The sequence below is a fragment of the Buteo buteo genome, chromosome 2, assembly GCF_964188355.1.
Source record: "Buteo buteo chromosome 2, bButBut1.hap1.1, whole genome shotgun sequence".
Classification (NCBI taxonomy): Eukaryota; Metazoa; Chordata; class Aves; order Accipitriformes; family Accipitridae; genus Buteo; species Buteo buteo.
Window position 1 is genome coordinate 73,139,389 of NC_134172.1, and position 21,370 is coordinate 73,160,758.

General features: G+C 38.8%; 1 protein-coding gene across 1 annotated transcript; it reads right to left on the reverse strand.

Annotated features, from left to right (window-relative positions):
• Positions 1-105: 105 nt before the first annotated feature.
• Positions 106-21,160, reverse strand: LOC142037713 (uncharacterized). The gene is made up of 5 exons (XM_075042203.1): positions 21,004-21,160; positions 6,261-6,347; positions 4,147-4,320; positions 2,484-2,632; positions 106-286 (listed from the first exon to the last, which is right to left on the reverse strand). Exons 1-5 carry the CDS (start codon positions 21,037-21,039, stop codon positions 106-108), a joined length of 627 nt encoding a protein of 208 aa, XP_074898304.1. The 5' UTR covers positions 21,040-21,160.
• Positions 21,161-21,370: the final 210 nt, after the last annotated feature.

The window sequence follows — 21,370 nt, forward strand, 5'->3', positions numbered from 1 at the left end:
TCATTTCTCCACAGTTGTATTTTGTTGCAAGACATTGGGATTCTCTGTTGCTTGACCTTGTTTTCAGTTGTTCTGCTTTAACAAATTATTAATTACCAACTATACTTACAAATAATTGTGTTCTTTGGTCTGGACTGAAAACGTACTGCATCCATTCTCCTTGCTGACACTCACATTACCGCTTGACAAATTAATTGTATTTGTTATAGGGTCTGCATTCTTGTTCTGTCCTCCCAGACCTATGCAATATAAAGCCAATTCTCCTTCACGTAGTTGTACCAAGTACCTGAAGGACAAGGAATGGAGATAGAGTTCATTCTTCACTGACTGCTTATTTACACAAGCTTTGCCTTTGTTAAAGCATTTTCTAATGTCAATAAGTCTCCACATTTTTATAGCATCTTCCATGGGACAGTCCAAAAGTATCAATACTAAAGCATAAAACCTTTCAGAGAAGGGCTTCTTATTCTCATCTGACACCTAAGTAAACTGTGACATAAAATATAAACTTCCAGGCTGTCATGCCTAATGAGAGAGATAAAACTAAGAAGATCTGACTATCGACTAAAAATCACCCAAGTCCTGTTAATTTGTTAGCCATACTCCGTCCCTCCTACTCCATTTATTCCTCTCATTTGTTTGGGATGGTGGGTCTTTTGGACTATGAGCTTTCAAAGGAATTCACTATGTGACCGAGCAGCGCATAATTTGACAAGGCCTCAGAGTTTCTGCATCTCCCAGGTTTCACTGCCACCAAGCTATAAACAAGTCACCATAATATAAGTTAGTGCCCAACCTTATAGTCCAGTAACTCTCCCTTCTGGAAATGCCTCTGCACATGCTTTTACTCCATGTGGACTGATCCTGGTCCCCCCTCATTCCCACAAGTCACTCAGCAGGAAAACATCAAAGTATTCTGCTTTCAAGGGCTTCCATCAGAAGTGACTGTGCGAAATTTGGGGTATTACCTATTTAAATGATAAATTAATCCTGGCAGAAATTGCCTGACCATATGCAGCTTCTATTACAGCAGAATCTTCTGCTTCAGTCCCTCCTTTAGGATTCTGCTCTGCTGCTTATAACAAAGGTTCCACATTCAACAACAAGTGGGGGTTTTACTGTATGTGGGTTTTATTCTTATTTAAGCATTTGCATTCTCATTTTTCTTGAGGGTTACTACATTTCTTTATCATTCTGACAGTTCTATCAGACCTTTCTCTTCCTCCACTCTCTCCTCAAGGTGTGGCTAGTTGATTAAGGTGTTCTATGAGGAATTTAAATAAGTTTAGCTGCTCCAGAAGAATTAAACATGTAATATAAATTGCATCTATTCCCACATAAACAGTCAAAGTGATAAGAATTGTTTAATGGAGCTGGCAGTTATATTGATCTCTCCTTTCTTTAAAGCAGGGACTTACAGTTTAATCGGATCTCCAGATGTTTCCACCATTATTTACTTTGCCAAAAAAACGAGAGGATTAATATCAAGAAGAAAGCAACAAGGGCTTTGCTTCACAAGATAAATAAAAATCAATTTTTGTTTGTTAACAAACTTGTTAAATGTTGCAAGGTAACAAATCCTGGGACACACTTGAGGATAGTATTTACAAGACATACAGTGGTAGCCTTTTAAAAACAATTAAAATCATTTTCTGTGAACTGTGAAGTCTTTTGAGATAATTGCCCTGTGCAGATAATTACAATGTTAAATTTTTTTTCATTAGTTTTTGCTTGACAGATTTTTTTTCTCTCTCTCCTTTGATAATATAAGCAATTTCCAGCTATTTCAGTAGCTGGCTCAGGGGAAGGGTGGGTTGTCTGTAGGATGGGTAGGAAACTATGTAAAATCATTATGGCTGGTTCACTAGTCCAGTAATAGAATAAGCAGAAGCAGAAGTCATGCTTATCTCTGATGGTTTAGGGGCTGAATGAAGTGGTGGTGACAGTCCGTTTCCTACTGAATGATGATTCCTGTCTCTGAAACCACCACCCCATTAGGCCACCATGGTTGGTCACTCCTACAGGAGGGAAGTTCAGAACAATACAAGAATGAATTACGTATTTGGGGGCAGCCATTTGGCCAGTGTGAGTCAATGTTCTCTAGCAGGACTCCTATACTCCTTATCTGTTTTGCCAGTCTTTTTCTCCTTCCCCTTATGACTGAAAAAAGAGTAAAAAGTAGAGGTAAACATAAAGAAGTCCCACCATTAAAATCACTCTGAGCACCATGACCATTATATATTTGTGTTAGTAATGCACACAGCAGTCTCTAGCGCACACCAGAACTTCATTTTGCTGGGTACCACTATTGCACTAACTGTTAATTTCAATGTTTTCATCTCATGCAGATTGAGCATCCAAGTTTTAACTTTAAAAAACAATTAAATAATTAACTTATTATCAGCAAAATAAAATCTTAAAGTATTTATCAGAAATCTTAAGAAAATCCAGAACCCAGAGGTCTACAAAAGTGCAGTTCGTACTTCACCCATTCAGTGGATGTAAAAGTCTTTTGCTGCAAATCCAGCAGTCCTTCATGTATCACGTCATATTCTGCGGGTCTTCCAGAGCAGGACTCTGCTGGTCTCTTGTACAAATTGCTCTGTATAACTCTGCTCAGAAGGTATGTTATCTATATAATAAGTGGCAGCAGAGAGAATATATTTTCCATGTTAATTCCCTTGAATAAGACGTTAATAGGTGGATTTTTCAAGTATAAAAATGATAGACAACACTATAAGCAGCAGTCAAATAGGTAAAATAAATTAACATAAAATAAATAGAGTCCTTCTATGATGCTAAACTACTTAACTGCAATTTGGTTTTATGCTCACAGTTCTAAACTTGTCAGTGTAAGGAGAATATAATTTTATACTGGAGAGGTTACTGTAAAACATAATTTTACTTTTTTAATTCGTATACAAAGCAATCTAGGACAAAGGTTTTGTTCAGCTCAGTTCAAGCCCAAGTAGTACTTGATTGATTTAACTTGAAATCTCAGTCAAACCCAGCAGAAAAATGAAGACTTGCCTACAGTTGAAAATAGCATGGACTAAGATAGGTGTTAATTTAAAGCACTCTTTTTGTTATACAGGACCATATTTGAGTGTTCTTACTGCAGAATACATGTACCTTTTTGATGTCTTCTGCTATATGTAATCTATTTTGAAAATTAAGCTAATGAACCATGAGGTACTGTTCATCTGGAATAAAAGTTTCTGCACGTGGAGTGAAACATTAAAATTTACGAGGCGTGAATCCGTCTGCAAAAAGCCCCTTAAAAATGCATCACAGCAGAAGTTTGGAAGCAAAGTCTTCCACACTTTTTGAGAGTTTGTATCTCAACCTAAATCGTGCAGCTGGCTTCAGCATCTCAGCAGTGGGATGACACAAACTCCAAGATTTGACCACCCATGAACACATGGGATTTCTGCATTCAGGTGAAAAGCTAGTGCTAATGTCACAACTCGAGTTTCTCAAGTTTCAGTGTAGACTCTAACTACACTAACTACTTGGAATATTTAACTGAACCTAGAACTCAAAAGGAGCTGAGACCTCAAAATGAAACAGCTTATACAAAATCTTGCAACACTGAATCATTTAATTAAACAAATATCTGGTTGTACCTAGGCTGTCTTCCTCTGATAATTTTATAATTTCAGTGTATTTTGATGGTAAAAGATGGACTACTAGGTCTTTTCACAGCTTCAGGATGGCCTCATTCATTCTTCTTAAAAGCATGCATTTTAATAAATATCTTATATATAAAAAAAAAAAACCTGGTTAGAAAATTTCAATTGATTCAACTGTGCATGTCGTCGGTATTGTTTGCTTGTTTTAATACAATCTCAGACTGGTTACATTCAAGGTGTAGTTGAAGAAGTGTATCCACTTTCATATCACGTCTTGAGCTGGCTTTACATCTTCAGTCCTAGTGAACTGTGGCAAAATCCTAAGGCCAAACTTTACCCTGAAGTCATATTCCCTTTGTTCTATGTACGACCATACACAGAATAGACATACCTACTTCTTTGCTTGCACAATGCACAGCATAACAATTCCCATTTATGATTGGGACCTGCTGGGTACTACCATAACATTAGCTGTTATTTATAGCAATCTGTCTATAACATTGTAAAAACTTACCTTCCTTTTATCATCAAGAGACACTGCTTCCAGCTCATAATCTTGTCGCCCATGAAACACAATGCTGAAGCGCCTCCTTTCAGTATCTTCACAGGCTTTGACTTGTGAGAAAGGGAACTGTTTCTTAATAATTCCTTTTTCAATGTTAAAAATGGTCTTTGTGTTGAAATCAATCTGGAATAGAAAGTTCTTCATTACTTGACTCCATCGCTTCTCTTCATTGAAAGACAGCATCCCCAATATTACCATGCAAGGGCATTTAGATAAAGGACCAGCTTAGAATATGTATCTATCTTGCCAATGAATAGAATAAAAAATGACATTCCATCATCAAGATACTGTACTATATTTGTTTTAGTTACAAAACAAACAGATATTCATTGTAACTGTGTTTCCCTATCTCCCTTGATGAATATGCATCAATTTATCACTCTGAAATATTATTTCTTTTTAAATTCTCCTTGTCTCATACAACCCAGTGCAAAAAGTTCCCATTCAGCAGTAGCGGTAGCACAAACTAATGGCATGACCATCTCAGCAGAGATTCAATTACTAACTGGTTCAACCTATGCCCCAGTACTAAAATGAAGTGAAGGTGGTTATTTTTATAACAGCCGCTTCTGTGTCAGGAAAAGAGAATACTATTCAGAGATTACTTTCTGATATAAATATTACTGTGTTTTGGTTTAGATCTTATCTAACACAGATTTTTTTGTCTCTTTCTATATATGCACACATATATGTGTACATATAGGTGAAGAGAGTGATAATAATAGCCAATAAAGTTATTTTATTGCCATTTCACAGCTATAACAATTTAAAATTGTTTGCTTCAAAATAAGATTATTCTTCTTCCACTGCACAATCTATATTTGCAGTGTTAAAAACTGGTGCAGACAGATTCCAGTATCTGTTTGATGTGTCAGTCCCTGCTGAGCAGAAACAGCTTTGTTGATACAACAAGATGTGAATATTATCTGACCACCCAGCTTCAGTGAACATGGCCCACAGAGAAGACAAACTCAGAATAGTCTCAGATCTTGCCTGAGTTAGATATTTACTTTTGGTCATAAATGATTTCTGGCACCTTTCATGCCTATAGTGCAGACCACCCCAACCAAATGCTAACCCCATGGTCTTTCCCTCTGTTCTGTTTAGAGCAGGAAATCTCCAAAGCAGAATCATTCTCATTGTTATCTCTGACTTTTGAAGGCTGCTGGTAACTAGAGAACTGGAATTAAAGTACTTCAGATTCCCAGACTGATAACTTCCACATCTAATATAGCTTTCTCCATTTTTCCATTAGCTTTATGTCTAAACAAATAATCTTTTAATCCCAAAAACGAGTGGATATTGAGGGAAATAAGGAGATTATACTGTCTACAGTTAAGGTGTGGTAAACAAAAAAACAACCTCTAGTATGTATGACTTGGACTTGCTCATTATCAAATGTTGTCCAAACCGCAGGAAAAATTCAGTGAAATCCAGGTTCCTGGAAACAACATGGAACCTTTGTCACTGACTTCATGGGATCAGGAAATGACCATCAGGTGTTATCGACAGAAGTTTGCTTTAATATTGTGCAAGTCAATAAAGCCTTAAGGCTTCATAGTGTCAAAAAAAGAATTCACAGTATAGGTAGTCAGATGGAATGCATAGTCTGCCAAATGAACCTTCTGAGTATCCCCAGGAACATTTCTTCCCAAGATTTTAGAGAATGCAGTTGAAGTGACGTCCTGTCAAAAGGGACAGATATTTAAGTATGTCTACATCACTTGTATGCCTTTACTGTTGCTGACTAATAAGAACCCCTAGGCAGAACCTTTTATAATCAATGATTTTTGTGACAAATCATGTTTTTTAGAGGTGAAATAACCTCTTAGATCATCAAGTCCATTCTACAGCCTTCCCAGAGACTCAGTAGAGGGAGTTTCAGATATTACTGCCAGAATACTTTTGGTGTAATGGGTAGGAAGTTTGTTCAATATCTGATACCTCTCTGATAGCTTAAAAAATATTGTCATTCAGCAACCTATCTCATAACATTTCCCAAGCAACCTAAGCATCCTATATTTTTTATATATTGCTTCAAAAGTGAGAATTTTTAAAGTTACCTGCAAAATTCGTTTCTGCCACCGATAGTGTTTGTATTTGTAGATAATGAAGTTAAATTGTGAACTGGTTAGCAAATCCTGTGAATCCTGAAAAATAGAACAGAAATCAGCAATATGCCCGACACAATGCAAATCCAACCATGTTCTCAGCTGAAATCTCTCTCAGGGAACAGTGTTCAAACAGGGCTGGAGGCTTTGCAGAAGTACTCCACATGGAGATACATGCAAGCATCCTCCTGACCTGATTTTCACAAGCACAAAATATCCACAAGTCCTGCTGAACTAATGAAGCGATCACAGATTGGGGTGGAAGGTGAAAGGGAGAGCAGAAAGCAGGAAGACAGGAAGGAGAAGAGCAGAACCCATGGAACCGTACTAAAAAACATTCTAAAACACATGAGAGTACAAGCAGTCTATTAAATGGGCTGAGTGGCAAACAAGAACCATATGTGACTTTAAAGAAAAATATTTACAGACCCTTGAATGCGGTGCAGTAAAATGGAAGATCTTTGTTCCTTGGTATTATATGAGGGTATACAATTTGTTATCTGGTCCCTTACAGTAGCTGTACTATGTGCATGGAAAATGACTAATTTTATAATCTTCAGGAAAATGCAGGGAAGGGAAGGTCATGATCCAGCTATATTAAATTTCATTTAGTCCTAATAATTAGTTATCACAACAACTTTAATGTGGCAGAAGTAGAAAAGGAATCCTTTCTCTTCTTTCTCTGAGAATATATTTCCATGTAGTCTTACACTGCTGAGTTTAATATTTTTGTTGACTGCAGCCCTTCTGCAAAGCTTGCGCTGCTTTTTGTTAGTATTTATTTTTGCTTCTCCTTCTAATTCTTTCCAGCTAAGAAATTAATAAGCAGTTCAGAAAGTTATTTTTAGAAATTCCAAAAAGCACAAGGTTTATCTCAAAATCACTATCAGCTCCTGTGGTGCAAAAAAAATTTCAGATTTTGTCATTAGCACATCATAGGATTTCACTGTTTCCTGGAGATGCTCCCATAGGGAGGCTGGTTCAAAAATCCAGAGCAGAAGGGGAAACAGTGAAAATTTCTCCAAAGAATTCTCTGCTGCCACTTATGTGGTGATGATGGACAGAGATTGCAATGAGAGAGATACTGGACAGGGATTACAGAGAGGAGAACAAGACTGATGTACTAATGTACACAATTAACATACTGCTCATTCTCAAACCATTTTCACTCACCATTATCAGCTTCTACCTTTCTCAGGAAAGAACTTCCATGCTCTCTATAAAATGGAAAGATGCTAATGATCCACTTCTAATTGTCAGTGAAGAGATGAGTTTTAACAGCAGAAAAATGAAATTTTTGTATCTCAATCTTATCCTGAAGAAATCTCTGGACTAGACCTCTTGGTCTCATTGACCTATGCTCAGCAAAGCTATGTTGTTGTAGAACCCAAAAACAGTTTTCAACCACCTTTACACTGATTCTACTTTTGCCTGATGGAAGGTCAGAACCAACCATAGGCAATGTCAGAACTGAAGTCACACTAGCCAAGGCTTTGTACTTTGTAGCCAGCCATTCTTGGGGCCATGCCTAACACTGAGTTGCCAGACCCTCTTACGGTGACCAGTCATGCCCCAAGGACAATCCAGCACTAGAAGACCCCCTCAGAGATTAGATCTATCATTTTCCTGAGGTGCTTCATAGTATCAGATGAAGGATTTTGCCCAACATTTTTATTGTTACAGTACTTGATGCTGTAGCCAGAATAACAAAACTTGTATGGCTACATCTGATCTAGATTTCAACTACTTAATCCAGGTAATGACATCAGTGTAGCTGCAGCATCTACATGGGATATCCATTACATCGGATACAGGTAGCATTAGCCATTAGTACCTAACATGTTTGATTATGAACTGGAATGTATGTGTTTGCACAAGTTGGGACTGCATCTCTGAAAGCAATACAGATATGCTTCTAATGCTCAACCAGGCTTTCCAGAACATACTCATATATTTGAATGTCTTGCAAAATAGATCAAAGGAGTGACCTTACCTTTTCAGCATACACCTCTTTCTGTGCCAAATGCAAAGCTCCTTCAATGCTCACTTCTTTATTTTTCACCATGTTCATAATTTTGAGGATTTTTTCCTGGCTTAACTGGAAAAAAGTCAATCAACTGTTTTTTCATCTGGCTATTGAGGATACACAGTGCTTGTGACAGTTACAGCTATGGTATCTGCCATTAAATTACAATTTCATTCATATTTTATGTTCTATCGACAACCTGCCCAGCAAATATAATCTCCCTTTGAAACCTGGTGAGAGCCCACAAGATATCAAATATACAGGGGGTTTACAATTTTAGAAGATGGGGTGGTAATATCTGGAGATAGAACTGCCAGGAGGAAATCTTTTTTAGTTAGAAAATCTGGCAAGAAGTGAAAACATCAATTTTGCATGCTTGCCTGTGTCTTACCCTTAGTGTAAAGTACTGCATACAAACAACATGAAAGCAAAATCAGGACCATTTGAAATTTTCAGGGTGAAGGGGGGGAAAATTGATGTTGGTACCAGTAGGTATAGCTGCCACGTGAACTTACTGAAACACGTTAACAAGCCAGCATTACACTTCCCCTTTCTTTTACCAGAAAAGGAGGCTGCACTGTCAATAAGCTTACCCACAAATTTATGTCGCTCTTAAGTGAACCAGGTAGGGATTGCAAAGCCAGAGAGGAGTCAAGCAAAGAAAAAAGGCAAGTGGAATAACCAGGGACCCAGAACTACAGCTGCTTACACTGTTGGTAAAGCTCTTTCACAGACTTTGTAGAAGGAATTAACAACCTCCCTTTGAGACAGACCAAAGAATTCCCTTTCGTGATATTCATTCCTCAACAGCAGCAGAATTGGGATTTTGGAAAGAGTGTGTAGGTTTTACTACCAAAGCTCAGGAACTTGTGATTTTTTTTATCCAGTAGCTTAGCTACAATATTCAATTAGCTACAATATACAACATTTCCCACCCCCCTGGAGAATGACTTCACCGCCAGGAGGTAAGTTGACCACAGTAAAACCTTTCTTTCAAATCATCCTTTTCAAACTCTTCCATGTGGACACCCAGGCAAAGAGCCCACCCCAGGAGTGTTGCCCAGGCTGTGCAGGAGCAAGGGGAAGGGGCCTGAGGAATGGGAAAGGCATCTCCCCTGCATCCCTATCACTGGAGCTGCCGGGAGACTTCAGAGCAAGGCAGCTCAAAACATCTCAGCATTGCAAGCAAACCTGATTTTGGCTACCCCAAGGACAAGGCACCAACAGCTGGAGTGGGTTTTGTTGTTCCTGCCATAGGAAAAAGAAGGTGAAGAGCTAAAGGCAGGTATCCCTAGAGAGCCAGCTCTGCTGCCCAGGACGGGGAGGGTGGGTAGAACTTGGGGCTCTTGAGAGCTGCCAGTTTTGCCGCCTGAGACTTGTGATTGCTACCCCCAGCAGCAGCCCCCAAGCTGCTTCCCAGACCTCTGAAGCAGGCAGGGCAGGCAGGGCAGGCAGAGCAGGGCTGCAGCTGCTTTGCCACCCCCAGCACGTTCCTCTCCTAACCAGCCGCTTGCTTTACCTACGCCTACAGCTCTCCCCAGATAGAGCAGCTTCCCTGCTAAAAACCCCAACAACGCAGCCTTGCAGCAGAACAAGGTCCTCTCCGCCTGTCCGAGCACCCGAGTCACCTGGCACAAGGCTGGTGGGCAACACAAAAATAACCAGTCACACCACAGAGGTCAGGGACCAGTAAATCCACCGGTTCTCTCTTTTTCTGAGTCACCCTCCACCGAACGCACTTTAGCTTACCAAATTTCTAACATCTCAACCAGTTTCTGATCAACAGACACATTGTATGTTTTTACAGCCTACAAATAAAACTGGGAGTAAAAGAAGAAATATTTTGTTTTTAAAGCCTTGGAAATTTCAATGCTAATATAAAGGTAACTTATGGCATAGCTCCCAGCTGCGAATAGTAATGTGAACAGTGAGGAAAGAATGAAAGCAGTCTGATAATTCATTCACACTTGCTGAGGCGCAGAAGGTTCCTACAATGACCTCCACATTCTGTATTTGAATTTTAAATGGCCATATATTTACACCACACATACACTGTATACGATTAGATCTTAACAAGATAATTCCCCACTGAACAGGCTCTGTATAAGCAAACAAGAATATGGATATATTTGAATTCAAAAATATAGTTTCCTTAAGGCTAAGCTCTGCCAGCTTTAAAGTGCAAGATCCTATTTATACAGGATAGCAGTTCTTGACAGGAAGTTGGGTAGTATTTTTGTAACTGTCAGGGCCTTTTTTATGGAGAAGGGTTCAAAGATTTTGCAGCAGGATGACAGTGATAACATAAAGATAACATCATAACCTTATGTCAAAGGCATGGTCTGATTAACATAAACAAGAGAAGTACTTATTTCCTTCACTTTGGTACACAAGTAATTCAATGAACAAGCTCAGTTCTCATTTGAACCTCGTGGTGTTGTCCAGCTACACAATATATCGTGCACATCTGCAGGGATGCTTCCTAAGAGTGGCCAAGAAAACAAGAGTTTCAACTTGAAAAATATGAGACTTTGAATTTTTTTGCTAGGATATAGGTGATTTGGGTCACCATCCCTGCTCTCATGCAAGCAGGCTCCATACTCTGCAGTACCCCATACTCTGCAGTACCCCAAGCACTGAGTATTTTAAGGTCTGTCTTTCTTGCCAAATATTCTATCCAGGACCAAGAAACCTTGCCACAACATCTCTACCAAAACCAAGACGTTTTCTTGTAATTCACTATGTTTCTCTTTTGCGTTGTTGAAGATTTTCAAAAGTTCTTTTTTTTTTTAATTTTTACCAAAAAAAATGCAGAAGGGAATGCATTTTTGGCTCTATGAAGTATTCGACTCTTCATTCGGCTTACCTTCACCAAAGTCTCCTTTAGACTAGAATGAAACTCTGCCCAAGACATGAAAACAACAGGCAACATTTCTTAATTTGCTTAATAATATATGAAGAAACATGTTTGCAAAAGAGAAGCAAATCATTTTGTATAATACAAATTCAGGAAGGTTAGTTAGTAAGTTAGACTACTGACAGCTAATGCATTCCCCAGAGAGCACACAAAAGACAGTGCTTGGTACAGGTTATTTTTAACAGCACCCTGTTGTTTTAATGTCTCGGTTAACTCTCTTGCTCTCTGCGCATCTGTAAGCGGGAGGGAAACATTTCAAAAGACAAGAGAGGCAAAAAAGGCACTTTTCAGCTTATGAGAACTGTCAAAATTATTTGTCAGAAGTCTGTCTGGCTTGCTTAGGTTTTTGACAGCCACATGTTAGCATGGTATTTTTACTTGCAAACAAGACTTGAGTAACAGATCCTGACCTTTACATTTTGTATCTGTGGGGCTTTTCTCTCAGCATGCCACAATTTTTGTAATGCTCATTCTTGTGTTTGTTTTGGTTATTTTTTTTTTCTTAAAAAGAAACAATTTTTGTCATAATATCCACCGAAATGCCACTAAGTCAGATCGTGTTATATTATCTAATAGAATGTGACTGGTGCAACCAAACAGAATGTTTTTATACAAGATTGGATTAAAAAAACTTAGAAAAAATTAAATGCTTTTATTATAAAGCACGCACTTTAAGGAAATACATGAGATTGTGTTAATAATGCATTCATTTACCTGCCAGGTTAAAGAAGCTTGTTTAATACAGATTAAATTTTCATCACCCACCCAAAATGCAGTATAGCCACGTAAGAGATTTGAAAGAAAAATCAACGCTCACAATTGAAGGAAGAGCACAGGGCTCCAGGCATTCTCTGTATATCCATTACTCTGCAGGGTGAGGTTTTTATATTTTTGGCCTAGACATGTTATAAAATGTGTTTAGTGGTGAGATATGAGGTTCCTGGCTTATTCTTGGGCAGCTGCCGACACAGTACTCTACATGACCCCTTCCAGGGCTTCCTGCCACTCTCCGTTTACCCAGCAGAGTCTCACAGGAGGCCCTGAGAGGTATGGAAGGTTTTGCATGTAGTTTCCACGCTGTGGAAGTATTACTCTAATGACTCCAGAAAGGTCCTCAGACCTTCTGAGCATCAACCATGAAAGAGGGGTTAGAGCCACGTCATCTGAGTCTTTTACAGTTGGTTGATCAAAGCAGTGGAAGGCATGCAGAACATGGGTAACCGTTCAAGGAGAAGACAGGCTAACGTCTGCCTGTGTCTCTCCTTTCTGACTCTCATCCTCTAATACACGCTGGTTCACATTCCCAGTTGATCACAGGATTGCTGTGACTCCTATGCGGTCAATGGAGATACCTGGGCTTCTCTAGGTGGCAATTCACCCCACTTAAGACCTATCTCATGATCTGGCAACTCTTTCTCTTCATTACCTACAGAGGAATTTGAGCTACGCGGCTTTTGCTCAGCTTATTCTTATTCTGTGGACCATCCTACCTGAATCATAGTAATATGACAGAAATCTAATGCAAAAAGACTCCTGGAATGTGTGCACGTACACCCATGGAGATGTAGAGCAAGAAATCTGCCTGTCAGTCAGCTATACATATGATCTCAATTATTACAAATACCGGCACGATTCAGTGAGACATTATTTTAGGTTTACTTAGGTGAAGATCATAGCTAATATGCACCGAGCTCTATCATTTCCTGTGACAACAAAACCAAGTCATGCAGAAATCCTGCTCCCCGTACAAATGAGGAGAAATTTTTATTCAAGTCTAGTCAAGCTTTTCACTGTTAAGCATTCCTTACACTTGTCCTTATTAAACATTAACAGTGTTAAACATTCTCATCTGCTTGCTGCAAGGAGTAAGAGACAAACGAGCTCCTGGCTGCCACAGGACCCAGAAGGGAAGGCTGGACCAAGAGGGCTTCCTCCTCATCCTCTGCACTCTGCAGGATCAATGCTCCAAGGGACAAGGGGGCTCAATCCAAGAGGAAAGAGCCAAGTAGTGGCGACATACTGCTTTACAGAGATCTCATTAAATTCTGGGCATAAATCTGACTGAATGCTAGTGTTGTCCACACAAAAAGAAATATCCTGTTTTAACATACATGCCTGACATTTTTGGTACAGCATAGGGTCATATTTTCATTCATTTTGGAGTCCATTTTTTTTAATACAGCTTTTATAATAGAAGATTTTGTTTTCTATCCAGAACAGCAGGACAAAGCAACTTTGAGGTAAAGCCTTCTGGGGATTTTCTGTTGACTCAGTGCCTTCCAGCTACAGTGCACAACACTTTCTGCAAAGCAAGTACAGTGTAGAAGCTTAAAAATAATTGCCAGGATATAATGCAGTGATTGACCTGCGATGAAATTTCAAGTAGCACCTTCCTTTTCCAAGCTGTGTTTTTAAAGAAAACATTTTTTGGTTGGTTTTTTTTGTTTGTTTGTTTTTAAATCTAAGGCACTGGCTTAGTTTGCTATGGATATTTGTCTTCCTCACAATATTATGCTGAACTGCACTCTGCCTGCATGTTGAACATGTTATTTAAGTGATTTTAAAGACAGTGGACACAATGTGGGTTACCTTAAAAGTTCCAGTCTGGTGTTATCAACTTTCATCTAATGTATTCACTTCTACCAGGTTTGAACTTGGCCCAAAGTGTACTGAGTGCTCCCATATATTTACAGGGGAGTGACTGTCTTCTATGATTGGGGTATCTGAAAAGCCTTCACTTGTAATTTACATGAAATATCAATACAGATGACGGATGTGATATTTTTATGTGGCAATACCACCTTTTGTAGCCAGTCATAGAGATAGACTAATATTATTTGTCAAACAGAGCCGCTATTCATCAAATAAATTATCCATCTGTAATAATGTTTTGCATTATTTGTTCAGATCTATATCTGGCTGAATAAAATCTGTCAACATTTATTCAAAGAAGAAGGTATTCATCAAACAGTAGCTTGATTTCCTTGAAAACACTGGAAATTCTGCCACTTTCAGTAGGAGCTGGAGGAGCCCAAAGGCATTTCATTATAATTTATTTTTTTATTGGCATAAAGGTATATAGTGATTAAGTACAACAACAAAAAAAATCTCAAAGAGCTAGTCTCAAAAATATTTAGGAACCTAAAATATAAACTGGTGCCCAGTGACGTGTGTGTAGTACAGCATACAATACAAACTAGTCTACCTATTTCCAGTTTTGAAAATATCACCGTATTGAGGAATCTCAATGCCTTAACATTTCTTAAAGTTCCTCTGAAAAACTGACAATTTATAGGTCTCACATGAAGCAAATACTTGAGAGTTTCCCCTCAATCACCACTTAACAGACCAGCATGCACCCTCCTGCTCTAACAGTACTTGGAACTTGTCAGGAAACGACACTCAGAAGGTAATTACCAGGGTTTCACTGTGAAAACTCAAAGGCTAAATTGAGTAGCGTTGCACAGGAGACTGACTTCATTTTGTACTGTTCAGTGTTTTCATTAATGATCTGGTGATGGACTAGAGATTTTGTTTATTAAATTTGTAGACTTTGACACAAAGGTGGAAAGAACTGCAAGCAGGTTGCAAGGGAGATTCAAATTCAAAACAAGCTTGACAAATGAGAGAAGCAAAAATATATAATTCAACGAGGGGGAAAAAAAGAAAATCTTTTAAAAGTTCAGCGGGAACTACGAGCTTCACAAGGACTGGCTGAGAAACACATTTTCTTCAGAAAAAGACCCAGAAGTTATAGCAGCTTACAAACCGACACAGGTTAACAACGTCATGCTGTTGCAATAAAAGCAAATATCCCACTGGGAGGTTACAGGCAGCAGCATAGTCTGCAAAACACAAGTAGTCTTTCCAGTACTCAGCACTGATAAAGGCTTCTGCTGGAATAGAGCATGAAGTTTTACATGTCTCCAGAAAAGTGTTGGACATGTTGGAGGTGTCCAGATCAGGACAATGAGAATAATCAGAGCTTTGGAAAAACACAACTTACAAGGAAAGAGAGGAAGGACTGGGATTTCACAACCTAGAGAAGGCTGGGAGAGTCACAGTCTTCAAGTACATAAACAGCTGCTGCAAAAAGGAAAGGAGCAGGTTGCTCCCTGTGTGGTAGGATAAGAAGAAATACAATTTAAATTACAACAAAAGAGCTTCAGCTTAGATGTTTGGAAAACAGTAAGGATAACACTAACCACTGAGCTGTCTAGGGAAGATTATGGAATCTCCCATTACTAAGCATCTTTGAGAAGAATTAAACAAAAAGCTTCATGGACACTGTGGGATGCAAAACTCTTGGATGGTGCTTTGATAGACGCTTTACTAGGTTTGTGCCATACCTAACCTTCTTCTTATTTGACCCACATTTTGCACACTTGTTTTGCATTTTAATTAAGTCCAAGCCTGAATGCAAAGAACAGATGGTTTCACTGCTTTTCAAAGCATCACTTTCAGGGAAAGTGGCAGTCAGAGATTTAAAAGATTTTAGTGAACTTCACCCAGCCCATGAGAGTTTACTTCCAATGCAGAGATGTTTCCTGAAACCCTCTCTTTTCAGAAGACCACGTGCTACTTTATCAGAACCGACAGTGCATGGTTGGGTATTACGCAGCCTCAGCATCACCATTGTGATGAAGTACCAAAGAGCAAGACCTACAGAGAAACCTTCTGCAGCAAGCCTCACCTCATAAGAAACACGATGATGTTTTCCAAATCCTAACTTGCACGTCTTGGGTCCTGCTTCAGCCAGGCTTGTATTTAAGGGCCTGGGCAATCTAAGGCAGGAAAGGAGTTGCCCTCGGCTGTGCAGAGCCAAGCCTACAGTGCATCAGTTTTTCAATACTGATGGAGATCAAATACAATCAGCACATTAATGGTCATTCTTATTTCCACCCCACATCCATTTGGTGCCAATTGTCTATTCAGTTAATTTAGTACTGACAACTTAAGCGAAGGTGGATGTTTCCAAGCGGTGAGCTTGGAGTATAAAGATAGTTGTACACTTCTACATCTTCAAATAAAAATTCACAGCAGTCTCTGAATAGTATTTTTATGAGTTTCCCACTCACACTTCCTTTATATCTCAGTCCAGTTGCTTGCAAATATAAGTGAGAACTTTGGCTATCTAAAAGCATGATGTATTGCTAAAATTCATAGATTCTATGATTTTCCTGCTTCACTTACTTCATGTTAAGCAGGTGCAATATTAAATTAAGTAATCTTAACATGGTATTTGAATTACCTGCTAGTGATTTTCTTCAAATACCTACCAAAATATCTTTGCAGGTAGTACTCAAACCAGAAATTAAGATTGCAGAAGTTTTAGGTATGGTAGTAAGTTCTCCATGCCTGAAAAGTGCACAGTTGAAGTGCTGGTGTGGCTACAGTCATACACTGACATACCATGAGATTCCTGTATACGTATGTATGTATGAATGTACAGAGAGAGACCTCAGTGTACACACCATACAATGAACAGTGAAACCTTTCCATTTCTCCTATAGATTGCAATGATTAAAATGTCAGCTGCCCCATCCATTCTAGAATTACACCTGATCAGAATGCTACAGTGAATGGGGAGGGAAAACATACAGAAAGCTTTACATTACAATTGGTATCACAAAGGCTGGAGGCAGGCACCTCACTAAAAATGCAGGAGTTCCCAGTGTGAACTAGTTTCCAGCTTGTACTAATGGTTTGCATAATGACCAACCTGTTCAGTTTTCATTTTTTTGTGTCGTGCTTAAGCTGTTACTAAATCAGGTTTACACCGTCTTCCGCTGTCACTTTGTTTTCCTCCAAACATTGGCCTCCACAAAGACAAATTACATTTAAAAATGTAAATAAAGTTAATCCTTTTTTCAAAAAATGTAACATTTTTATGTGATAAGAGACTGACTTGCTGAACATTGCTGTCAGTTGAAATTAATTAAGTGGGTATGATCTGAATTACCTAAATAGAAGCAGTTTACCTTTGAAGTAGCTACTATGGAAAGATTTTCAAAGGCATTCAGGGATAGTTTTACACTAGGCACATGCAGTACAAGAGTAAAACTCCCATTGATTTCAGTGCCCTGCCACCACAGAAACACACAGTATATGTCCTAAATATATTAAATGATACTTGATTTCAAAACAATACTTAAGTGTGAATTTACCTAGTAATTTCTTGGTGTATTGAGGTATAACTTATATGCTATACTACAAAATGGACTGAAATAGAATAAAGAAGGTGGTTCATATAGAAGTATTTCAGTTTGTTACTAAAATAGTAATGTTCTATGCCTTTAGTTACAGTAATTAAAATAATGCATAGTGATAAGAACTATCGAGGATTATTAATGTGATAGTACAATTAATCTTGTGAAGAAACAAAGATTACCAGACTATTTAACAGTGACATCTAATTATTTTGGAAAAAAGCATGCATCTTTCTGTCCACAAGCTTACAATCTCATCTTGTGCCCTAACGTCTTGTAAAAGAAAGATACGTATCAAGCAAGAATTGGGCTGTTAAATTATTAAATGCTGAAGAACAAGACTCATTTCATTATACTTGAGGTTTATTAGATCATATTAGTTAACACTTGCTAAGCAAAAAGTATGAAGTGCAATATAGAGAACACAACACTGATTTCATGCATGTATAACTGGGAATCCAGGGTCTCCTTGAATTTTACATTAATTAGCTGGAACATTTAATGAACAAACTCTTCATTATGTTCTAATCAAAACAAGGTCTGACAGCTTAAGGAAAAACCCCAATGAGCATCCATCTGCTGACGTATTATTTCTGACCTAACTTTTTTCTTCCCCGGGATTCTGGTTTGTTAATAAATCATCCTAGCAAAATACTTAGGTAAAAAGGGGCTATTTCTCCTTGTCATTCTCCTCCTAAACTCTGACAGATTTAGTAGAATATAATCCTTGCCTGTATAAATGTTTTTGCTATGTTCTTAATACTTCCCTGCAAAAGTATACTACATTTTCCAAACAAGCTCAGCTTCATCAGGATGGGTTAGTTGGACATCTATTTATGCTGGGTCTTTAAGTCCTTTCATAAACTGAGGAAATAATTTACCTTCAAAAAGAGGCTTGGCAATATTCATTGTGCTCCCGGTTTCAGGAACTTGGACAATATTGAGAATGAAACAAGACAGATGGAGCTCCAAATGGCTCAGCAGCAGGAAACTTAACTGAGGGATTTCACCTTTGTATGGTTTATGAGGAAGACATACCTCAGGATGTACTTCGTCCCCGTCCCACAGGCATTTCTCATCCTTTTGTTTAATGGGCTACTTCCCACTAAGTAGCAAACATATGAAAATTCAGTGCAGCCTCCCTGGGTCTTTTAATCTTGTCTTATACAAGAAACACATTCCCAAGCTTTGAGGTGTTTTTAGATGGATCAAGGAAAGGTGAGCTCTTATTCCCACACAGACTGTTTCCATATTGACACTTTAGTCTTCCTGCGAGTGATTCTGGCTTTAAGTATAGGTGCAGTCTCAAAGAAATATGCACTGATAAAGCGTATCTCATCCAGCAGTTCTGCAGAACCACAAACACCCAGGTTCAAAACACCAGCAGGACCAAGGAAGCTGAACTGTCTCACAAGTCCTCTGCACTAGCTGACATTTGATGTTAACTGCAAGGAGCAGATTGTTCTGAATCCACATCTGTGTGGGACTGACCACCTAATATGTACAGTCAAGTCATTAGATGCCCCAGTAGATCAGCAGAATTCTGATTTGTAATCTAACAACAATAGTGCATCTCAGAGGCTACAAGAGCTGCTTCTGAGGCTAGGTACATGTTCATGAATACACATATCAGAAGATATGGAATCATTTGGCCTTATTTAAATGGAATTGCTCCCTTGGTAAATATACAGTGAAAATCTGCTTTAAGCTACCTTGGAAAAGACTGGGGGCAGGGAGGGGTGGGGAGGAGGCACAAAAAAAAAAAATCAGTCGCTTAAGAGAGGTGGCCTTTAACAAAAAGTCTAACGAAAATTGTATGGGAAAGCCATGGGGATAAAGTCGTTGATTAAAGTAAAGCAGGGTGGAAAAACAAAAGGTCTGACAACCGTTCCACCTTGCACCGTGATCTTATCAGCTCTCAGAATACTTAGATGAAAAGCCTCAGGAAGACATATAGCCAAGTTTTAAAAAGAGTTCACAAAAAGTTTAAAACACATTTTTCTCAGGTGCAGTTTAGCTTTGCAAATATTTTGGTGATTGTACAACCTGAGCTTTGCACATATGCTTTATTGCAGGCCTTGGGGAGTGAAAGAAAGGGAAAAGTGGCACCATCTGGTTATGGTTTCCTGTTTTCTGATTCTTATTCATGTAAGCCCTTTCTGGTAGCAAACATTTGGTTATTTCCACATCTGTGCTGCCCCTGACCTCCCCTGCGGTACCTGAAGTAAGAAATAAGAGCAATGATTCATAAGCTGCAACTCAGGCCTGTGCGTCAGTGCCAAGCAATAAACACACGAGCTGTAGACAGCAGAGAAAGGGAAAACACTTCCAGACTGGATCTGTGCCTTTTCAACGCCACTGTCATCAACAGCTTCTCCAAATAGAACCCAGCACCTCAGCATGTCGTTATACTGAATAGTGCCAGATGGGACCTGCAGTTTTATTACACTTCAGGTGCTATTACTTCAAGTGAAGCAATTAATATCTGTCAAGCTAAATGACTCAGTCTTTGGATCACCTGTCACACTGCCCTCCACAAAATTCTTCAAAGGCCAAGGAGGTTGGTACTGTATGGAGCTAACCAAAGGCAGCAATTTGTCCTGTGCCCTTTTTCCTCTTTGACAAACCAAAGACCAATAAAGTGGTTTCACCCTGGTTTATGCATTGCTCTGGGTTTGTCTTGAGCCTTGCCTAGCAAATCTTTTCAATGAACATCTTGTACTTCTTGGTGAAAAAGGGGACTCATGCAAACAGGGCTGGATTCTCCCCAGCCCTCATGCTTTGCTAGCCAAGCCACCCTTGGTAGCTGCCTGGGACTAACTCAGACCACTCCATCACACCTCCTCAGCCTACATGTAACACCATCATTCTTTCTCCTAATTGCTCTTTACCCCAGGTCACACACCAGGGAACCACTGCCAATACCTGCCATCAGCTAACCTAGTTAAAAAGGAGTTTTCCACTGCTTAATTCTCCGGATAACAGACTTCCAAACATGCAAGTATTCAAAGAAGCAGAATGCTACAATGCTATATATCTGGCAGGCACTCTTAGACGAATTCAATAGTGCTGCAAGCTGATGTAGATTCAATTCTGGAATATCAATCACTTCAAATTCCAGTATGATTATCAAAAGACTGCATTTGCCTATAATATAAACCACATTTTTTCCCCTCCAATTACCTTATGGAAATTTTTAGCGCAGATAATATATAGTATTAATAAATCCTCTCTAGCATGGCAATAGAAAGACTGATTTTCTCTCTTGGTCCCTTTCTTTGTATCAGGAAAACCTCGCACATTTCAACTTTCTTAAGAATAAAGCACAGAAAATATTGTTTCATACACATCTTCTGCAAGCACTTTCTGATATATTAGACCAGTCTGAGCTCATATCACATAATAATCAATTACATTAAACAATCTACTGCAAATTCCTTGCCAATAAAACACAAAGTCATTTTCAGTTTCTGATATGCCATCTCTTCAGTTACGCACAACAAATAGCACTTTCACGCAAGCCATAACAGTTTCTGCCTTTACCTGTGAAAAAGTGTCTTGTGTTCTTGTATTATCCATGTCTGTGAAAATTCTATTTGTTTCATCAGTATCCCATAAGGTTGCAAACTATAGTTTATTCATGAATCACACCTGCTTTTCCACGGCACAGTTCTCGTTCTTTCTCTCTGCTTCTCTCTCTTATGAAATCTTGCAGCCAATGGCTTTTATTAAGTGTTACTTCCTTTTATGCTGAGAACTGAAAGAAACAATAATGATGCTTTGCTTCCTCATGGCAGCTCTGTGAAAAGACAAAAAAAAAAAAGTAGAAGTTCTTTGTTTGCTTTTCCTGAGCTGATATTCATGTTCTAGTGACTTCCTGAAATCATCGAGCCATGAATGCTGAAATTAT